Raw genomic sequence first — 20167 nt, forward strand, 5'->3', positions numbered from 1 at the left:
TGGGCTGGGATCATTGGGCCTTTTCCATTTTAATAAATAGTGAAGTAAAAATTACAGCCATCAAGACATCTTGAAAACTACAGGAACATAAGGAAAAGAAAACATGAGGTCTTGGTTGTGGCCACTGGTATTAAACAATTCCCTTTTTCCAAATTCATTAAAAACTCTTAAGATTCCAGCTTGTATACTAAATATGTGTCTCTCCAGCTTTGTTCCAGCATGTGAGAGGGCATTTCACCCATTTTCTGCAAAAAGTGACAAACCCACAAAACCCAATTGCTGCCTGCACAGATCAAACAGCAACACCCATGATGAATACATCGATAATCCTCTAGACCTTCCTGATAAGTGATACCATTTCTCATCTGCTACAGTGAGACATACAGGCTGTGTTTTGCAAAAATGATTAAAACAAAATATCTCTGAAAATCAATGTGCAAATGTGTATCACAATGTGGTGTTCAAAATAAAATGGACTACAATGCTTGCTGGCAAAATTTGAAAATCTTGATTACCATAAATAATATTAGGCTATTAAAATAGATATATTTACATAGCTGTAATGTCAACAAGAGATTAAGGCAACAGAGTTTGTAATGTAAATGTCACATATGAGTATTTCACCAGCAGTCTCTTACACTTTTACAGATGCAAAGGATAAAAAAGGCAAAGATAATCTTTAAAGGTGTACAATTCATACTAGAGAGATCCACCATGACAGGCTTGATGTGCGACAGCCCCCTATTGTCTAAACTGTGTAAATGCATCATTTTAGTGTAATCTCGCAGACAATCCTCTCTCTCTCTCTCTCATACGACACACACAAACGCACACATGCAAACCTAAAACAATCAGTGCCTTCAAGTTTACAAATTGCAAAAAGACAAAGCAGTTTAAAATTAAATTGTCAAACTGCTCATTCTGTCATGTGTCATTTGGCTTAAAAAGCACGAAATCCACTGAATTCTTTGACAGGATATACATAACTATAAGTTTAAAGCTTAATAAACGTCAGCAGATTACATGATTGTTACCAATTACACATAGCTTAAGGTATGCCATGCATCCTCTAAAATGCCATATCTCGAAACAAAGTAAAAGGAGTTAAGTTAACAATGGAGACAGTCAGTCCAAACAATGCCTTGCTCTCTGTCTAATCGGACTCTGCTTTGGTTTTGTGGAGCTGTGAGGAGACACTCAGGCCAGCAGAGCTGTGTTCAGGCCAGAAGGGGGACTCGTGCTGCAGGGGCGTACGGCGGGGGAAAAAGGTGTGCTGGAAGTCGTAGTTGAGAAGGCAGCTGATGGAGGCCATGTAGATGTCAGCAAAGCGTGACAGTCGGCGTGAGAAGTAAGTGGGGTTGTGGTATGTTCGGAAAAGACTCCCAAACTGAGCGTTGAAGATGTCCTTCGTCTGTGGCCTGCCATTAAAACACATTCATACCTTCAGCAGGTGGTCAGATCAGTTCTAAAAGAGCTCAGTGTGAGATCAAAATCAGGAATGCCAAAGTAATTAATTATCTCCATTACCTCATAGCTTCTCTTTCTCTGATCCACTCCTCAACGACAGCTTGAGATGCCGGGTCCCTGTGCACCTGTTTGGGAGCAGCGCACAGAAGTTCAGCACAAAGATTTGAGCTTAGAGGCTCAATAAGAAGAAAGAAGAAATATTACACGGAAGACCTGACAGAAAAAGTTTTTGTTTAGGTTCTTGACCTGCATCTGTTCAATAAGTCCAGTCAGCGCCTGTAGCCAGGTCATCATGTGCACATACTCCTCCGTGTTCATAATCTTGATCTCCTTCCTCAGCTCAGGGATGATGGCACCTGTTCTCCAGCCGTGTTTCAGCGTTAGATCCTGCAGAGCAAAGGACCAGCCTTGAGCACAAAACACTGCATACAACATGATTTGTTGATGATTTATAACATCACTTGTTTGGCTGGAGCTCTGAACCACGTGTCTACAAGAAATAATTAAGCAATAAAAAGACATAAGGGGTTTCTCTAAATCACACACTGGAGTTTCAGGCTTAAGATACACATACATACAGTTAAAGAACCGTTGTGTACTCAGATGCATTACACACCGCTCACAGCCCAACAGACAGTCACTGTAGTTGCACAGATGAGATAAAAGAAAGCAGACTTCAAGCCTTAATCTGTTAAGTGGCCGATGTAAACAGCACCAAGTAAAACTAAAGTGTATCTGTTCCATAAGACTCAGTAGAAAGGGATCAGAGTAATGAGGACATCCTTTTCTGTTCTGTGTATTTGATTCTTTCATTAAACTGTATAAAGAAAAAATGAAATATTGTTCCCTCCCTCCTTCCACTGCAACATCTTAATAACTCACAAATGCACCTCTCTGAATAAACAAGATGGAGATATAAGATATAAGAGGTGCACTATCACCAGTTACAGCTGATCAAACACACATTCAAATATCAAGCTTGTTATAATTGCTAATTAGTTTGTTTAGTGCAGATGAGGGGCAACTGTTGGCAAGTTGCTAGGTTACAGGTATAAAAAGGTAAACCAGGTGCAGTGACACACACTATTGTAGATGTGGTAGGTGTGCTATATCAGGAGACACTGACACTCATTAAAATGTCTGTCAGCCGGTGCACAGCAACAGTTGCTGTGGTTTAATTACATTCTCCACCCAGTTATTTTAGTATCATTACTCTATTTCCAGCATTCGCTTAGTCCCATCTCACTCTGTGCAACTTGTAACAAAAAGGTTAAGGTTTAGAGCGTTAAGATCAGCTCAGTCTTTAATGAGATCTTAAGTATCAATAAATTTAAGCTGGGCTCCCCTCTGTGCTCGTAATATCACCATCTTTCCCGCCACACTATTCTGTGTTGTTGTATTTAGCCCTTTGTTGTACACATGTCTGGATACTGCTTACTGCCAAGTCGCTGTAGATGTGATCACCAAAGTAGAGCACTTTGGATCCTCTCCAGCCAGTGAGTCTCAGGAACTCATAAAGGTTTCCCTACAGCCATCAAACAAACACACACACAAAAAATAAATAAACCATGTGCTTCATCAAGATCTGTGCTGGCGTAATTTGTCAGAAATATTTAACTGGCATGACATGGTAGCGTCCTGCCACCTCACCTGTTTGTAGATCTGCCCTTTTTCCAGCCTGTGAATCCTGTCCCACAGCAGCGCACCTTTGTCTGTCACTCGCCTGAAGGGTCTAGAAGAAAAAAATAAAAATACACGACCACTTATAATATCAAAAGCTCCAAATCACTATGCAGACTCTTTACAAATGGCGCACAAGGTCTGCTGGCGACTGCAGGCTGTGTGGTCCAGTGAGACCCCTAGTGGAATATAAGTGGCATAACACGGACATAGTATGAGCTGCGGACACGCCCACAACACAACACACTTACTTTCTCCTGTCATTGAAGAAACTAGGTTTGTCGGCCTGAACAATAACAACATCAAACAGGTCTCTCCAGTCCTTCCCTACGATGTAGCTCATTCCTCGGTCCCTGAGGAAGATAAAGATTCAGGCTGTTACTTTGTCAGCAACATCTCAAAGCTCATCGTGAGGGCACAATTACAAACACTTGAGCCGACGCCACAGAACAGATTGGCAGTGATGTAACCACCAGCAATAATACGTCCATCTTTGACTATGTCAGTGTGACATTAAACAAAACTCAGTGACACTGCCGTGCTACTTTACATCTGGATATGGCACGTTTTGTTGCTGTGATGACTTAATGTAACACAGTATTAAATCAAGGACTTGAGTTTTATGTCTTTGGCTACTGGGCAGCCTTTTAAAGTTGCGCAGACATAGCTGGTCATTTTGTGCAATCAACCCTGACTTCAAGAGAAAATCACAGTCAACTTACAATCAATTACAAATGTGTGCAAACAGAAAGCCTTTGATGTGTGTTTTCAAGCCCATCCATAGAAGATGGGGGCATTATGCAGTGGCACCAATTAAATATTTGTTCACCAGGACACAGCGTTTTTAATTAACCACACTGGCAACTGCTTGTGCTCCGTTTGCTTACACTTACACAAAGTCAAACGGGCTATTGGTAATGAGGAACATCTTTTTTCCATGCTCTGACAGCTTCTTCAGCACAGCGTGGCTTTGCTCACCATAGCAAATGTATTTCCCTTGGAAATGAGAGAACAGAGAGAGAGAGAGAGAAAAAGAGGAAGAGGCAGGGGGTGGGGTGGGATGGGTGGTATTGATATAATTTGTGCAAAACTCAGCTTTCTGTTTATACATCACAGCCTCATTATTTCCAAATCAATTTTTTATGTCTTGGCAACAACTCTGATGTGGCCATATCATTTCTTTTACATTAGTTCAAACAGAGTAATATAAATCAAAGAGCATTACCAATATCTGCCTCCACAGCTCGGTACATAATGCCCTTGACGTGAACATCTCTAATGGCTTCCTGTGAAGATGAAAAAGTAAACAGCCCTCAGTCAGGAAGTCTTGACTTCAGTGACACAATGTTAGCAGTCAGCTCTAGTAGCAACACTTTGTTCTGTATATCAATGGATGATTGGTAGCACAAAGAAAGTGTGTCTTTGAATACAAATTAAACATGAAGAAAGCAGACCCTGGAGTTTAGTTACTTTGGTGACAAAGACAAACTTTCCACCACTTTTTCAACAGTGTAGCTTGTGCTTGTGAATCAGTGATTGAGTGAACAGAGCTGGACATTTAAGGGCAAACTTAAAGGAAGTGTATCATACACAAAGACTGTTTGAGGTTCAAGGAAAATAAGTTTGAAAAAAAAAATACAGTAAAGAATAAAAGGGTTAAATACTGAATAATGAATCAGACTTGGCTAGAAAAAAAAGATTAAGGAGGGTGTCCTTGAAAAGATGTGAGAGGCACTCGTGGAACTGAGCGTGTGTGAGGGCTTTTAATGACAGCAATCTGTCAAAAACACTTCAGTGTCACACAGAATAGACAAGACCAGCATGACAGCTGCCCTCAAAGGGAGAACACAGCACTGATTTCTCGCCCCTCTCCCTCTGAAGTAGCTGAGCCACCAGAGAACAGACGCAGATGGCTGGAGGCGGGCTTGCTTGACTAAAATTAGACGCTGGTTTTCAGAGCTAAAATTAAGACCACATTGAATGGCTGGAGTGTCTAGGCACACTGCAAACATGTAAATACATTAATATTCATGTGCATGTGGCTGGATTTGATGTATTTACACACACTGGCCCCTGGGAGACTTAATCAGGGAAATGGAGAGTAATACTGAGTCAATTTATCACAAACACTGATGAGCGCAGGTAATATGATAAGAACAGAGTTCACCTTTACGTCTTTGTAGAGGTGGACTGGCTCGTAGTCGATATTGTGCCTCATGAAGAAGTCGTTGACACAGGACAGGAGGGTCATCTCAGGCAGGGAGAATATATCCATGAACTGTTTCATGGTGTGGCCATGTGAACTCTGCAGGACAGTGACAAGAATAATTATATTCTGTTGTTTAAACATCGGTGCACCTGTGTTAATACAGACAGGTGTTGAAGTGCTCATCACCTTGCCATAGAAGTCGCTCATGATCTCTAGAGGTACGTGACAACCTTCATACATGGCAATTACTTCTTCATCAGGAACTGGATGAAGACCCCTGAGGGAGAAACATGAAATATTAGACTTAGACCACATTTTTTTGTACTTTTTTTGTGGCATTTGCAACCTCCTAAAAGTGATGATAAACTACAAACTAGAATTACCGCCTCACGGTTGTATGCCTCCGCCACTCAGACTAGTTTCAGATTACATCCCTGTTTGGCCAGAGTCATAGAAAATATTAACAATTTGTGTGAAATTTTCTCATAATTGCTGTGTGAAGTCTTGAATAATGGCTGACAAGTGTTTTGTGAGGTCACACTGACATTGACTTTGACCGCCAAAATCTGATCAGTTTGTCCTCGAGTCCAAGTGAACGTTTCTGCCAAATCTGAAGGTATTCCGTTGAGAAGTTCTCGAAATTTTGTGTTCACAAGGCCAGAATCATGTCTTGTGAGTTCAACGTGACCTTGAGCTTTGATCTTTAGCCACCACAATCTTATTAGTACATGCCTGAGCCCAGGAGAATATTTTTAACAAATTTGAAGAAATTCCCTCCAGGCGTACATAGATATTTCATTCAAAAAGCCAAAACCATGTTTTGTCAGGTCACCATGACCTTGACCTTTGACCTTTGACCACCAAAATCTAATGAGATCCTCCTTATGTCTAAGTGAATGTTTGAAGTTCTGTTAAGGTGTTACTGAGATATCCTGTTCATGAAAATGGGATGGACGCACCTACATATGGATGGACAACACGAAAACAATACACCTCCACGCCAGCAACAGCAAGGGCCAGATCTCAAATGTTGAATAAACGCACTAACTAAATATTAAACATTTCTAACTGTCTACATCCATCGCCCGGTGTGAAAAACTGTGTTACACAGAGTAGTATAAACCCACTACCCTGGTGTAATACACTGCACAGATACCTGTATACAGTTCCCAACTGGATGTAGTGGAAAGCATCTATCTTCATCAGCAGCGCCTGTTGCAAATCAGAGAACTTTTTCACAAAAATGATCCTCACACTGAGCTTACAGTTGAACATGTGCAGAATATTTTTAAACCAAATGTGTCAGTGTTTTCTAATTAGATAGGAAAAGACCTTCTCACCTTTTGAACATCATAGTGAAGACCTCTTACAGCAAAATTTGGAATATACTCATACTTTCGCAGGCCCTCTGGATACTATTGATACAAAATAAGCAGAGGTTGACACGAGCTTTTCAGTGAAAACCCAACAGACGAGACAGACACATGGTTATTTATTGTCCTTCTGTGTGTGTCTGGAACAAAAAATGTGTCTGAAGCGACAGGTTTAATAGAGTCACACACCCTGTGTTGAGTGATGAGGATGTCCCGGGCTATGTTGAAGATGAGGGTGTGGAGGTGGCTGGAGTAAAACGCCAGGGTATAGTCATAGTCAAAGCCGTAGATCTCTGTGTCTCGCAGGCTCATCTCGTTGTTGGCAAAAATGGTGTCGGGGTTGACAGAGTTTGCTGATATGACTGAGATCAGATCTGAGAAGAGGTTAATGACACTGGAGGTTATCGTGCAGTTGTCTTCCCTTTGGGAATATTATATGTTGTGATGACAAGACAGTCATGTCTTAGGACCAAAGTACATGTCATAACCATATTTCTGTTCAACTACTACTGTTTCTTATTACCACCGGCCTGTTTACAAGAGGGGACAAAAATCTGGAGGTTACGTGGAGGTTATGTGAGATTCTCATTTCTAGATTAAATTTCTGCTGGCACTGCCAAAATCCTTTGTGCACAACAATCTGCACAGATCGAAGCAAATATTGGAGTTGCATTTTGTTGAATATGAATTATTATTAATACTAATTATTTCATTATTACTAATTGCTCATTTCTGCCATGAAATTCAAAGTTCTTGGGCCCCAAAATGTGCATATTATGTCGACTGCTGGTTTAAGCTACCCTTCTCTGACAAATACTGGACAGTACACGTCCCTAAGTTTTATTACATTATATTTTACAAGGTTGTTGTGTTCACCTTAAATGCAAAATATTGTTAATATTTGGGTAAAACCAAGTTCTTTTATGACAGTGGATATGGTTTTGAAACTGTGAAAATAATAGCAATGCCCTAACAGAAATACAACAACATCACAACCTGCAAAAATATCTATAAATCTGAATCAACTAAAAATCACATTTGCATGTTATACGCTTCACAAAGGCCTTAACTGCATGGCTGCTGCATTGGACTGCATTATATTATACATGTGTCGGTGTTGTTTTGGCCACCCCATTAATGTGTTAATAAAGTATTATGGTCCATAGCTACAGTGTGTTATTAAAGTGGGTGTATTCTGGAAACATTAGTCATAACCGGGTTATAAAGCAACGACAGTTTTGTATTTACCGCAGAGCTGTATCTCACTGAATGAAGTGTGTTGTTTTAACACAGTTCGTACCTTGCGTCTGCCGCTTGGTCTCATTGTAAACAGACCACAGCCTCTCTGTCATGTCCTGACCGTCTGAAGAGCTGCTACAAACAGATGCTGCGTAGTTTTTGACTCCGGGCTGCTGGGACAGTAGCTGACCGGCTCCGCGGTGTGCCGCGCCGAGATCCCGTTTCCATGAGCAGGACCTGAACGGCCGGTGGTGTAAACCCTGTAAGACATTACAGAAGACAGTCGCCTTCTGCAGACAGTCCTTGTGTTTCAGGAGAGACGACAGGGGCAATGACAGCGGCGCCATGGCTCTGTTCTTCGGGAGGCAGCCTGCGGAGCCCCGGACCAGCGCATGCGGCTGAGCGGCTGCTCTGTAAATACCGAAAGTGTCTCTGGATGGCTGCTCCGTACGTCACATCCGTGTTTGGCCAGCCAGCGAATCAGAGGCCGAGCACAGTCCCGTCGCTTCCTACTGTCCATTAAACACCTCAGACAGTTACCAGACACATGCATTAAATATACATCACCCAGAAAATGATCCATTATTACACAGACCTGCTGTCGTGTGCAGGCCAGCAGTTGAGCCACATTAACCTCTCTGTAATTATCAGTGTTATTATTTCCCCACATACCCAGAAACCCACCTGTTGGACTAGTCAATGGTTAGCTGATTAAGCAATGCGTAGAAAAAAGGCATCTATTCTTTAATTAATTGTTTCGGGGCATTTACAAACAAAAACAAACAAACAAACAAAAAACAGTGCTAATATTTGCCAGTGTGCCTTTTTTCTATGATAGTAATCTCAACATTTTGGAGTTTTGATAGTTGCATAGGGGAAAAAGCAATTTGAATTGCTTTTCAGGGAACATCGATGGGCTTTTATAACTATTTTCTGATATTTTAAACTGAACAATCAATTAATGAATCAATTATGACAGAAAAACTGTCTGATGTATGGATAATGAAAATAGTTGTTTGCAACCCTGCTGTTCTCCTACAATGGAATAACAATTTCTGTGTGTGAGTCACTTGATAAATGGAAGGAATTTGATAAAATACAACTTTACAGTAATTGAGCTTCACTTGAACTAAAACAGCGAAGGCCTTACCAAATGTTGACACAAGGCCCCTCTATATAGTCATAGTTGATATTGTACTTGACTGGTGCATCAAATTTGCAATTAATCAAATTATGTAGATCTAAATTAAATGAAGTGAACCATGGGGCTTTGGAGCCCTTGGGAATCTGAGGCCCGACAGTTCCCCCCCCCCTGTTCTTTGTTGGTCATCCAGCCTTGGCCAGAAGGGTTTTCTCTTTCAAGGTATTAAAAGATGAAAGTGAAAAATTTGATCAAAAATTAGGAATGACAAAAATAAAAAATAATCATGGCAAGTTAGGACGACTGAGTACAACATTACTCTGACTTAGTATCTCACTTTTGTTTTGGTAAGTCTAAATTTATCACACACACACACACACACACACACACACACACTCCACCCCTTCACACCCATAACTGTAACTATAACTGCAATTTGACACCTGTAGCCTGATTCCACACAGCCGGGTATATACCCTTCAGACAGGCTGAGCAAACAGCACAATAATGTGCACATTTGTATGATAATGTTACTATTTATCCATCCACTGGTTATTCCATTATGGCACAATCTCAGATGTGTGTTGGAGGTAAATATAACTGTTTGCAACAAGCATTTTCGTCTGACTAACTGAGCAGTGCCACCCTATCAAAAAAGATCAGAGATGTAGATGACATGTGCTCATTCATTGTGTACTTCCACAGTAGGGTTTATAGACTAAAGCGGATCTATACCTTTATAAGAAAGACACTGCAGATGCCCTAAATAGCCTTGTAGACAGACAGACCATAGACACGGACATAATACTACAGTTTGTGCAAATCAAAAATCGTGTCCACGTCAACTTTGTTGTCAAGCTTCAGCGTGTCATTGCATAAGAAAATCAAAGTTTAACTAACGTGTAGACAGACTTTTTTTTTTTTTTATTACTAGGGGTAAATTTTCGGAAGTGATGTGCTGATCATTCATTCTTGGCCAATGGTGTCCAGCCACGATTTTCGGGTATTGACTTATGTTGAAGAATCTGATTGGACGACATCTGCGGTGGGCTCGGCTGTGATTGGTCGACGGTTGTGCGTGGTGCGCAGCCATTGGCCGGTTGTCACGGGTTTAAGAGAGTGGGCTCTTTTGGTGGGAGAGGCAGGTTGTCAGTCTCTGTGGTAAAGGCAGAGCTGCGTGCGCTGGTCCCCGGCTTTTGTCTGAGCACCTGAAGAACCACATCGCCATTCATCTCAAAATGAAACGGGTTTGGTCGATAGGGCTTCTGTTCGCACTCTTAGCCTTTGGTGAGTAGCGGAAAGTTTCCCCACCTTTGTCTGACTTCTTTTTAAATTACCCAACATCGCAGCTAACAGTGTTAGCCGGTAAGCTAACGTTAACTTGCTTTTGTGCCTCCTTTCTGCTCATTCATGACCGCAGCCTTCATAGATTTGCAGTTTCCGAGTTTAATTTTGTCTGTTTGTGAATTATAGGCCGCATGGTTTGACTCCTACACATTTCTCAGAGCAACGCTAGTATCCGTTATTTCTTGTTGCCTTTCCAGAAGTTTCTAGTGCAAACACCATACATGTTCAAGCTTACTGACGCTGCTTAACATCCTTATGAAAAACCTGCTGTTGTATAGATGCAGGTCCCTGTACTAGCTCACAAAAGCCACCCCACTTAACGTTACACCTTACTTATTTCATGATTTTGATCATTTCTTTGCAGAGCGCCATTCACACTGAGATAATCTTAAATGCTGAACATTTCTCCAGGTATACCTGCAGCATATAGTGAGATTATATAAGTCTGACAATATTTCTCCCTTGGCAGCTGCTGTAAAGGCAGAAGATGAACTTGACGTCGACGGGACAGTAGAGGAGGACCTGGGTAAAAGCAGGGATGGCTCCAGAACAGATGATGAGGTGGTGCAAAGGTTGGTGTCACTTTCAACATATTTCCATGTTATACCTGTTGAGTGAACTATAAGTGTCTTTATCTCAGAGGGTCAACTAAACCTCATGTTAACAGCACAAGGTCAGTGCGACCAAGCTTGTGCACACAAACGCCCAGAGCAACCTTGGAATTGTTGGTGGCCAAGCTTTGCAGGATTTACTGCACGTCTCTCATTAAGACGAGGGAATCTGGTGCGCCTTGCCTTTAACTAGGATCCTGATCTCTAGAGGGGAGAACAGATTTGCATGTTTGTTGACGGCTGTGATTTCTTCTTGTGCACTGCTCCCGATCTCACCTGTGTATGTATCTGTCTGTCCTCAGAGAGGAGGAGGCTATTCAGTTGGATGGGTTGAATGCAGCTCAGATTAAGGAACTGAGAGAAAAGTCAGAAAAACATGCCTTTCAGGCTGAAGTCAACCGTATGATGAAGCTGATTATCAACTCCCTCTACAAGAACAAGGAGGTGAGCAGGAACAGTATTTTGATGTACAAACAGCAGTATTGCAAGATTTCTCTACTTGTATGGTATTGCTTGCAGACCTTATCCGGGAAGGCTAAACTAATGCTCAAATTATTTTTTATCTGTTACAGATCTTCCTCAGGGAGCTGATTTCTAATGCCTCAGATGCTCTGGATAAGATCCGCTTGTTGTCTCTAACTAATGAAGATGCATTGGCTGCCAATGAAGAGCTGACCATCAAAATAAAAGTATGCACAAGATATTGGGTGTTTACATTTACTGTATATTGCAGTTTATATTGGTAATGTTAATGGTTCTTGCTCTGTTGGTAACTGCACTGTATTGTTCCTATCCCCAGTCTGATAAGGAGAAGAACATGCTGCACGTCACTGACACTGGTATTGGAATGACCAAAGAAGACTTGGTGAAGAACTTGGGCACCATAGCCAAGTCCGGCACCAGCGAGTTCCTCAACAAGATGACAGAGATGCAGTCTGATGGACAGTCGACCTCAGAGCTGATTGGGCAGTTTGGTGTTGGTTTCTACTCTGCTTTCCTCGTTGCTGACAAAGTCATTGTGACGTCAAAGCACAACAATGGCACCCAGCACATCTGGGAGTCTGACTCTAATCAGTTCTCTGTCATTGAGGACCCCCGTGGGGACACACTGGGCAGAGGAACCACCATCACGTAGGTTCACATTTTGTTTTTCCATTGGTAAAAGTCACCTAGACCAGTTTTAGTTCTTTTTTTTTTCTTTTTTTTTTCTTTTCTGTCATGAACAGCTGCTGTTAGTCCTATAGCTATTTACAGACCCTTTTATGTTAAACTTGAATACTGTTCTCTTGTTACTACTCTAAGCTCAAATGTTAGAATAGTATTAACTTAGACATTAAATCCTCCCCATCTTTTTCCAACCTCAGACTGGTCCTCAAAGAGGAGGCCTCAGACTATCTGGAGCTGGAGACCATCAAGAACCTCGTAAAGAAATACTCTCAGTTCATCAATTTCCCCATCTACGTTTGGGCAAGCAAGGTGATTACTTAAGACACTTCCTCCACACTTTTGACTCAGACGTGATCTCAGTACAGTTCTGCTACGGAACTGGCAAATATGTAAATGAACAAATGGCAGTTACATAATTTCTTTCTCTCAACATACCAGACTGAGACAGTTGAGGAGCCCATTGACGAAGATGCTGAGGCAGCAGAGGAACCAGAGAAAGAGACTGCCGAAGATGAGGCTGAGGTAGAGGAGGAGGAGGAGGACAAAGACAAGCCAAAGACCAAGAAGGTAGGAAATTCATTTAGGGGCCGGAGATATGAAAAAAATATTGTGACGACTTTCAGGTTAACTTTATTAAAATATGCTGCGCTGTGTTTTTTGTTTAATATTGCGTGGTGTTTGTGTTGTAGGTGGAGAAGACTGTGTGGGACTGGGAGCTGATGAACGATATCAAGCCCATCTGGCAGAGACCAGCTAGGGAGGTTGAGGAGGATGAGTACAAGGCTTTTTACAAGACGTTCTCCAAGGTTGGTTCCTGAACAGTAACACTTTGTCAAATGTTAAGTGTAGATTGTGTGCGTTCTTCGTGGGCTCAGTTTTAGTAAATCAAACTATGTTATGTTTTCCAACAGGACAGTGACGACCCTCTGGCCCACATCCACTTCACAGCTGAGGGTGAGGTTACCTTCAAGTCCATCCTGTTTGTACCTAATTCAGCTCCCCGCGGCCTGTTTGATGAGTATGGCTCCAAGAAGAACGACTTCATCAAGGTATGTGGCGCTAACAATATTTAGTTTTCATTTTAAAGGATCATATGTGCTTATAGAAAGATAATCTGGAGTGTTCTCAGCTCAGTCTCTGAATAAAAGTCTTTCTGTTGCAGCTGTTTGTCAGGAGAGTTTTCATCACGGATGACTTCAATGACATGATGCCCAAGTACCTGAACTTCGTCAAGGGAGTGGTGAGTGATTTCTTACTGTAGATAAGAAAGAGCCAGGTGCTATTATTAACTTTTTAGCCTTTGCTTTAATGGCATCAGCACTGAGATTTCATGTAAATTTCTTTTGTTAGGTTGACTCTGATGACCTCCCCCTGAATGTGTCCAGAGAAACTCTGCAGCAGCACAAACTGCTCAAGGTGAGCTTCATATCACACATGAATAGATCATCTTAATACCAATTATTTTTCATTCCATTTGTAAATATCACTTCTAGTCTATAATAAATTAGGCCTTACCTGATCTGTGAGGCATTTTTAAATCTCTTTTTAACTAGATGCAAAAAGACTATCGATAAGCAAGCAAGAAAGAAACCTTGTTCATACAGCAAGAATAAAGGGGCAACAAAGTATAAGTTATGAAATCAAAAAAATGTTACCTATGAGGATGGTTAAACCTAATGTAAATGGAAAATGGCAAATAAATCATTGCTTATCTTGTACTGTACCTGTTCAGGTTATCCGTAAGAAGCTGGTGCGTAAGACTTTGGACATGATCAAGAAGATCGCAGAGGAACAGTACAACGATAAGTTCTGGAAGGAGTTTGGCACCAACATCAAGCTGGGTGTCATTGAGGATCACTCCAACAGGACCCGTCTGGCCAAGCTGCTGCGTTTCCAGACCTCCAACAGTGAAACCGTCCTGGCCAGCCTGGAGCAGTATGTGGAGCGCATGAAGGAGAAGCAGGACAAGATCTACTTTATGGCTGGTACCAGCAGGAAGGAGGTGAGTGGATGGCTGGAATGGGTGTGAGATTAATTTAAAACTAAACACTGTGTCATAGAATATGTGATCAAATGATCATCTGTTTGGCTTTATTGTGTGAATTTAAAGAAATCATAGCGCTGATCATTTGTTTTTGTTTTTTTTCCTCTGCAGGCCGAGTCTTCTCCCTTCGTTGAGAAGCTGCTGAAGAAGGGCTATGAGGTGATCTACCTGACAGAGCCTGTGGATGAGTACTGCATCCAGGCACTGCCTGAGTTTGATGGAAAACGTTTCCAGAACGTGGCAAAGGAGGGTGTCAAATTTGACGAGAGCGACAAGGCCAAAGAGAAGAGGGAGGCGCTGGAGAAAGAGTATGAACCTCTCACCACTTGGCTGAAGGACAAGGCCCTGAAGGACAAGGTGAAGAGCCAGTTATTTTGTAATACTCATGACACCAGAGTACCAGCCGCAGACGTGTTGAAGTTTGGCTGCAGCTGTTTGGTTATGTCTGTTCCATCAGCTCATGATTTCATATGACGCTGTCTTTCTCACAGATTGAGAAGGCTGTCCTCTCTCAGAGGCTAACCAACTCACCCTGCGCTCTGGTTGCCAGTCAGTATGGCTGGTCAGGAAACATGGAGAGGATCATGAAGGCACAGGCTTACCAGACGGGAAAAGACATTTCCACAAAGTGAGTAATGATCATCCTGTGCTTTTCAACAATGTTTATGCTCTTTGTCAGTTATAAAATGCAAATGAAGAGCATGTTGTTGCCTGCCTGAGTACCTGAGCTTATGACACCTCCTCCTCTCTCTCTTAGTTATTACGCCAGCCAGAAGAAAACACTAGAAATCAACCCTAAACATCCTCTCATCAAGCAGATCCTTAACAGAGTCAATGTAAGTGTGACCACTTCTCTATATTTGTGCTATGAGTGGTGCCATATTGTGTGATTTCTAAGTCAGTTCGTTGTTTTTAGAAAAAACGAGAAGCAAAAAATAATAGATGGTATGTCATTCACATCAACCAATATAGTTTTTTGACAACTTTAAAAAACACTGCACATCTAATATGACTGAACATAGGCACACTTATCATTTTTAATATGATGATCTAACCTTTTACTGTGCGTCATTTCGTTCCATTGCATTATTCTGTAACATAAAATATACCAATAAATGCAGAGAGCTGAACATTTAGTTTTCCTTGTGCCCTTCAGAATGATGCTGAGGACCAGACTGCGGCAGATCTGGCCGTGGTTCTGTTCGAGACGGCCACGCTGCGCTCAGGCTACCAGCTGGCTGACACAAAGGCTTATGGAGAAAGGATAGAGCGCATGCTCCGACTCAGTATGAATGTACCCCTGGATGAACAGGCAAGTCAAGGCCAGCTGCCACATACTGTATTACTGTGCATATGCATTTGCATAGCAAATGTTTCCAGTTTCAGTGTGCACGTGTCAAGTCATCATGTCTTTGACAGCCAGTGAACACATTCTTATCTCTAATATAACAACTTTCATTTTTCCCCTGGAAATAGTTTACTACTTTTTTGTGGTGTTTTCTGTCTTTGTAAACACTTACAGAATTCCTGCCTCCTTCATTTTGCCCAGTTTGGTAGTTTTGGCTTTGTCAGCTCAGTGATGGTTATGTTAAAGTATGTGACTGTTCTACAGATTGAAGAAGAACCAGAGGAGGAGCCAGAAGAACCAGCAGAGGACGACTCTGAAGATAAAGATGAAATTGTAGATGAGGAAGACGATGAAGAAACGGTGAGAGCACTTAACAAAGCTGTGGCATTTTAGAGATGTAAAGAATTCAGATGGAGTATTTGTTCCTGGCTGTTTTTAAAAAAATATATCTTTGATTTTGTTTCCCTGCAGACAAAATCGGACAAAGATGAACTGTGAAGCACTGAAGGGAAGAGCATGTAACAATACAGCTAGAAACAGGACTTGAGTCTTGTTTCAGCGCCACTGTGGTCAGTTATCCTGGGTGGCGTCCCTGGGTTGGGTTTTTTAAGGCGAGCGTTGTTTGTTTTTGTTTGGTTTTTTTTATTACATTCCTCATGACTGTAAATTTGTTAATATTTAACTGACTTGTTTATGGAAAGATGCGATCCTGTCTCTTGATCGAATAAATGTTTCCTGGAAAAAGGATGTACAGTGTTTGTTTTGGTTTTGTGAAACGCATTGAAAAATATACATGTAACTGAAAGATGGTTCACTTGGAGGTGTGGATGAAATGTTTTTGGAAGTAAAGGTGCAGGGAGCAACATTGTACAAAGAACCATGCATATCAGGACTTTAAGGTTCTAAAAGCAAAATATGGTAAGTAGAAATTTCTAGAGGCCAAATCACTGTTCAGATTGCAAAATTAATTAATATGCTAAGGATCAAAGCTATCAAAGCTTGAATAGGAAGGAAGTGGTTTGTGACTCTTTATGTGCTATTTTTTTTTTTTTTTTTTTCCTGCACATCTTAAATCTTCTTTTCAGATTTACCATCCAATATAAAAACCTTGAATTAACATACAACTGAAATTATTTTCAGAGTGTCATCCAAACATCTAAATCTTGGATATTTCAGTTGTCAAAATCATTACCACAAAGTCAGGATGGATATGTCTCCACCATTCAGTCTTCTACATCAGCAGTTCTCAAAGCGGGTCCCCCTGGGGGTCCTTGAGGGGGTTCCTGGGGGTCCTCAGCAAAAAGGGGAATCATTTATTTTCACTGTAATTCCACCCATAAGTAAAACAATGAAAAATGTGTGATTATTTTTCTCAGGTTTCAAATGTGTAATAGAACATCTTAAAGAAAAGTCTTAGCAGATGGGGGCCTGTGGTCATATTAGCGTCAGTTCAGGGGTCCTTGATGTGAAAAAGTTTGAGAACCACTGCTCTCCACCATGTACCTTGTATTACCCAGACAGAACACATTCAGCCTTGATGTTCATGTGGTTCAATGGTGCTACTACTACTACTACAGCTGTATGTGTGTCTGTGCCTGCTACTAACCTTGACAAGAGGAAAAAAGTGTAAGTCTTGTGTTTATAAACTTGTAAAAATGGGATTCGTGGCATTGGTCATTCCATTTTATTTTACTCTGAAATGATTTCACAGCTTTCCTGTTGCTCTTCTGTTTCACAGATTCAGGGAAGAATAAACCCTGTTGGATTGAGACTTTGAAAGCCCCACACTTGTAATCCACTGGCCAAGACTGAGTGCCTGTGTTTTCCAGAGAGAGAGCTCTAACTGGCGAGGCTTGATATAGGGGGTGTGTCATCTACATGTCTTCACTGACTGAGCATGTTGCAGTTACTGATGCATTTTCTTTCATTTAGAGGAAGTGAACAAAATCAATCCTGGGTTCAATGGAGAGGCAGTTTGTAAGAGTCAATCATAGAGAGAGTGTGTATGGATACAACACAGAGTCTGGAGCCAGGTTTTGGGTGCAGAACTGTTGTGATCTCAAGGAACACAAATAGCTCTCAGCAGTAGCTGGGCTCTAACCAGTGCCTTACTGGGAGCGCAGGCACTAATCGGGTGTGAGGGAGAGGTTGAGGCCTCAGATGATCCCGAAATCATCTTTTGTGGCAGCTCATTAATGTATTGATAGCTTTTGTGATGCATCAGCAGACAGAGATTGTATTTACTTGCTTATAATCTTCAATCAAAATGAGGCAAAAAATAAATAAATAAATCAATTGAAAAGGTGAGTTTCCAGGCGTCTTTGTTGTCATCAGGTAGTTGTCAGGAATGAAATGGAAACTGCACGGTTGACATTTTTTATCAGCAGCGTCTGTGTGTGGTTTGGTAACTGCTCAGGTAAACAGGTTTATCTCGTGTCTGCAGCACAGTAGGAGTTACTGTTGTGGAAACTTAAAAGACGTCCAAAGGTTTGGTTTACGAAGCCTAGAGAAACCTAGAGAAACAGAAATTACTTAGCGTTAGCCTACCTGTATTATTTTCCATATCTCTTACGTTCCTCTCAGCACACTGTGAATAGGTTGCAAGAAATGAATCAGGAAGATGTTTCAATTAATAATCATTCTGGCGTTGAGTCAGATCCTCCATTAGTCAGAGTGAATAATGAAAACACAAAATATAACAATGTATTACAATACCAGGTCATGTCCAGTAGGTGGCACAGTCACCCACATCTTAAAAATATGAATGGCACTGCAATGATGATAATGATAATGATAATTTAGTGACTCAGTTGTTCCTAAAAGACCAGATTTCTGACAGTTTTAGTTTTAATATTAGGTACAATACAACAATTTTGCAGCGTCTGATTGAATTGAATGTTTTCTGAGTAGTTGTCAGGAGTTATTCAGCCGTATGTCTTCATGTTGTCCCAAAACCTGCAACATTATCTCTGCACAAAGCGAGGAAAACAACTCTTTGTCTTCAGGAAGTATTGTAGAAAGAACTTATTCTTATCATTCAGTTAGCTCACATTTTTTGTCATATTATCTCAGTTTAAGTTCACTTTAGTGTCTTCAAGATCATATTGTTTTAGTGAGCAGATTTTACCACCAACTTATTGTTTGGGTGTAAAAATTGTGAATGACACTATTACCACTAGGAAAAACTGTGAGAGATAAGAATTAGCAGCTGCCTTCATAGCAGCTAAGAAAGTAAGGAAACACTCGGGATGATATGTTAGGTGTGTGGCTAAGCTCCCCAGCCAGCACATTCCCTTTGGACGTGAAAGATGTGGGTCAAGCTATGGCCCACATTTAGAGATGAATGAATTCCCACACCTGGTCTGAGTTTATATCCCCAAAGCTGAACAGCAGAAGTCGACCTTGTCGCTCAGCTACTAAAACTGGTTGCTCCTGTGATGCGTCCTGTTGTACTATGTAAATACTGAGCCTTTTTCCAAATGTGAACAAAGGATAGTGTTTGCTTGTACCCTTTGTACAATTGACCATAAATGTGAGTACTATTCAGAACTTCTTTGCATTTTGAAGTGTAATAATTCCGCAGCTGTGAGCTCCATTGGTCTGTTGAGAAGCATAAAGCAGAACGAATCTGTAGGATCTACGGTTCAGAGAGCAGGGCGGATGCAGTGTTTCTTCTCCACCAACAACTGTCTCTAATGTCTTCTAACTGTAGACACCAGTATGGGGTTGTACTGTACACGTCCAAATAAAATCCCTTTGCTGGACAGTTCACAGTGGAAACCTGCAGTTTTGAATGGTGAGTTTGAGAACTACTAGCTAAGCTGCAGCAGAGTCGCAGTTACAGGTCACTCCATGGTTGTGCCATATGTTCGCCTGAGTGAGAAAATGTTGTGCCTTCTTAATAAAGGGTGACAGATATGGGCCACAGCAGGGGGAGGGGTCTCACAGTGGAGCCACAGAGGACTGATAACCAGGGCAGATAATAGCCGTGCTCTTTGGTAGATTTTTCCTCCTCAAGTGATTCCCTGCTGTTAACCTGTAGAACTATTCCTTCATCTCTCTTTGCCTTCTGCTCGCCTCCATCAAAGTCCAATTGCCCATGGTAATCCCTACGACATGGCACACACAAAAGGGGGCTGTTGCACATTTGGCAGTCATTTGGCGGTTGCACATTTCATACAGCAGCAGTTGCACTGCCACGTGTCTGCCACAAGTCAAAAATACTAACTTCAGATCTTCTGCCCAAACGCTTGTCTGTCTTTAAGTCCAGGACTGTATGCTGTGGTGATGCAGCCTTTTTGCAAAACTGTGCATTTCTGGAATTCTTAACCTCCTGCCATATGGTCTCTTTTCACTTAAAAACACTTTTATTTGCAGGCTTTTAAATGTGGCCCACCTAACCTGCTCCATTTCTAATGTGTTTGTCTTCCCTGTGTTTTTTTCTCATGATTTCTATTTTATCTTTCCGCCTCCTCCTCCAGCTCCTTGAACTGTAAAGCACTTTGGACCCGCTGTTTTAAGTGCTATATGCTGACCTGAGA

At 41.4% G+C, this 20167-nt stretch overlaps 2 protein-coding genes across 2 annotated transcripts; one reads left to right on the plus strand and one right to left on the minus strand.

Annotated features, from left to right (window-relative positions):
- Positions 1-10: 10 nt before the first annotated feature.
- nt5dc3 (5'-nucleotidase domain containing 3) lies at positions 11-8390 on the minus strand. The gene is made up of 14 exons (XM_071495174.1): positions 8030-8390; positions 6919-7103; positions 6697-6771; positions 6513-6568; positions 5543-5633; positions 5315-5452; positions 4373-4433; positions 4041-4143; positions 3399-3500; positions 3118-3199; positions 2906-2992; positions 1714-1854; positions 1528-1592; positions 11-1418 (listed from the first exon to the last, which is right to left on the minus strand). Exons 1-14 carry the CDS (start codon positions 8313-8315, stop codon positions 1154-1156), a joined length of 1737 nt encoding a protein of 578 aa, XP_071351275.1. The 5' UTR covers positions 8316-8390; the 3' UTR covers positions 11-1153.
- A 1846-nt stretch (positions 8391-10236) lies between these two features.
- On the plus strand, positions 10237-16373 carry hsp90b1 (heat shock protein 90, beta (grp94), member 1). Its single transcript, XM_071495206.1, has 18 exons — positions 10237-10396; positions 10926-11028; positions 11370-11511; positions 11640-11756; positions 11867-12198; positions 12432-12543; positions 12673-12801; positions 12924-13040; positions 13146-13283; positions 13397-13474; positions 13585-13650; positions 13967-14236; positions 14390-14635; positions 14770-14906; positions 15036-15114; positions 15435-15590; positions 15891-15986; positions 16098-16373. Exons 1-18 carry the CDS (start codon positions 10348-10350, stop codon positions 16122-16124), a joined length of 2394 nt encoding a protein of 797 aa, XP_071351307.1. The 5' UTR covers positions 10237-10347; the 3' UTR covers positions 16125-16373.
- Positions 16374-20167: the final 3794 nt, after the last annotated feature.

Source organism: Trachinotus anak, unplaced genomic scaffold (genome assembly GCF_046630095.1).
Source record: "Trachinotus anak isolate AG129_WGS33_773 ecotype Australia unplaced genomic scaffold, CSIRO_AGI_Tana_v1 ptg000002l, whole genome shotgun sequence".
NCBI classification, from domain to species: Eukaryota; Metazoa; Chordata; class Actinopteri; order Carangiformes; family Carangidae; genus Trachinotus; species Trachinotus anak.

What these genes read in the sequence shown, in the direction of transcription:
- nt5dc3 (XM_071495174.1), bottom strand. Translation starts at nt 8,315, where the DNA reads ATGGCGCCGCTGTCATTGCCCCTGTCGTCTCTCCTGAAACACAAGGAC. An exon ending in AGCTGTGGAGGCAGATATTG is followed by an intron (nt 4,144 to 4,372) that starts GTAATGCTCTTT and finishes CTCATTTCCAAG; the next exon opens with GGAAATACATTTGCTATGGT. An exon ending in AAGGGCAGATCTACAAACAG is followed by an intron (nt 2,993 to 3,117) that starts GTGAGGTGGCAG and finishes TGATGGCTGTAG; the next exon opens with GGAAACCTTTATGAGTTCCT.
- hsp90b1 (XM_071495206.1), top strand. Translation starts at nt 10,348, where the DNA reads ATGAAACGGGTTTGGTCGATAGGGCTTCTGTTCGCACTCTTAGCCTTT. An exon ending in TGAACTTCGTCAAGGGAGTG is followed by an intron (nt 13,475 to 13,584) that starts GTGAGTGATTTC and finishes TTCTTTTGTTAG; the next exon opens with GTTGACTCTGATGACCTCCC. An exon ending in ACAAGGCCCTGAAGGACAAG is followed by an intron (nt 14,636 to 14,769) that starts GTGAAGAGCCAG and finishes TCTTTCTCACAG; the next exon opens with ATTGAGAAGGCTGTCCTCTC.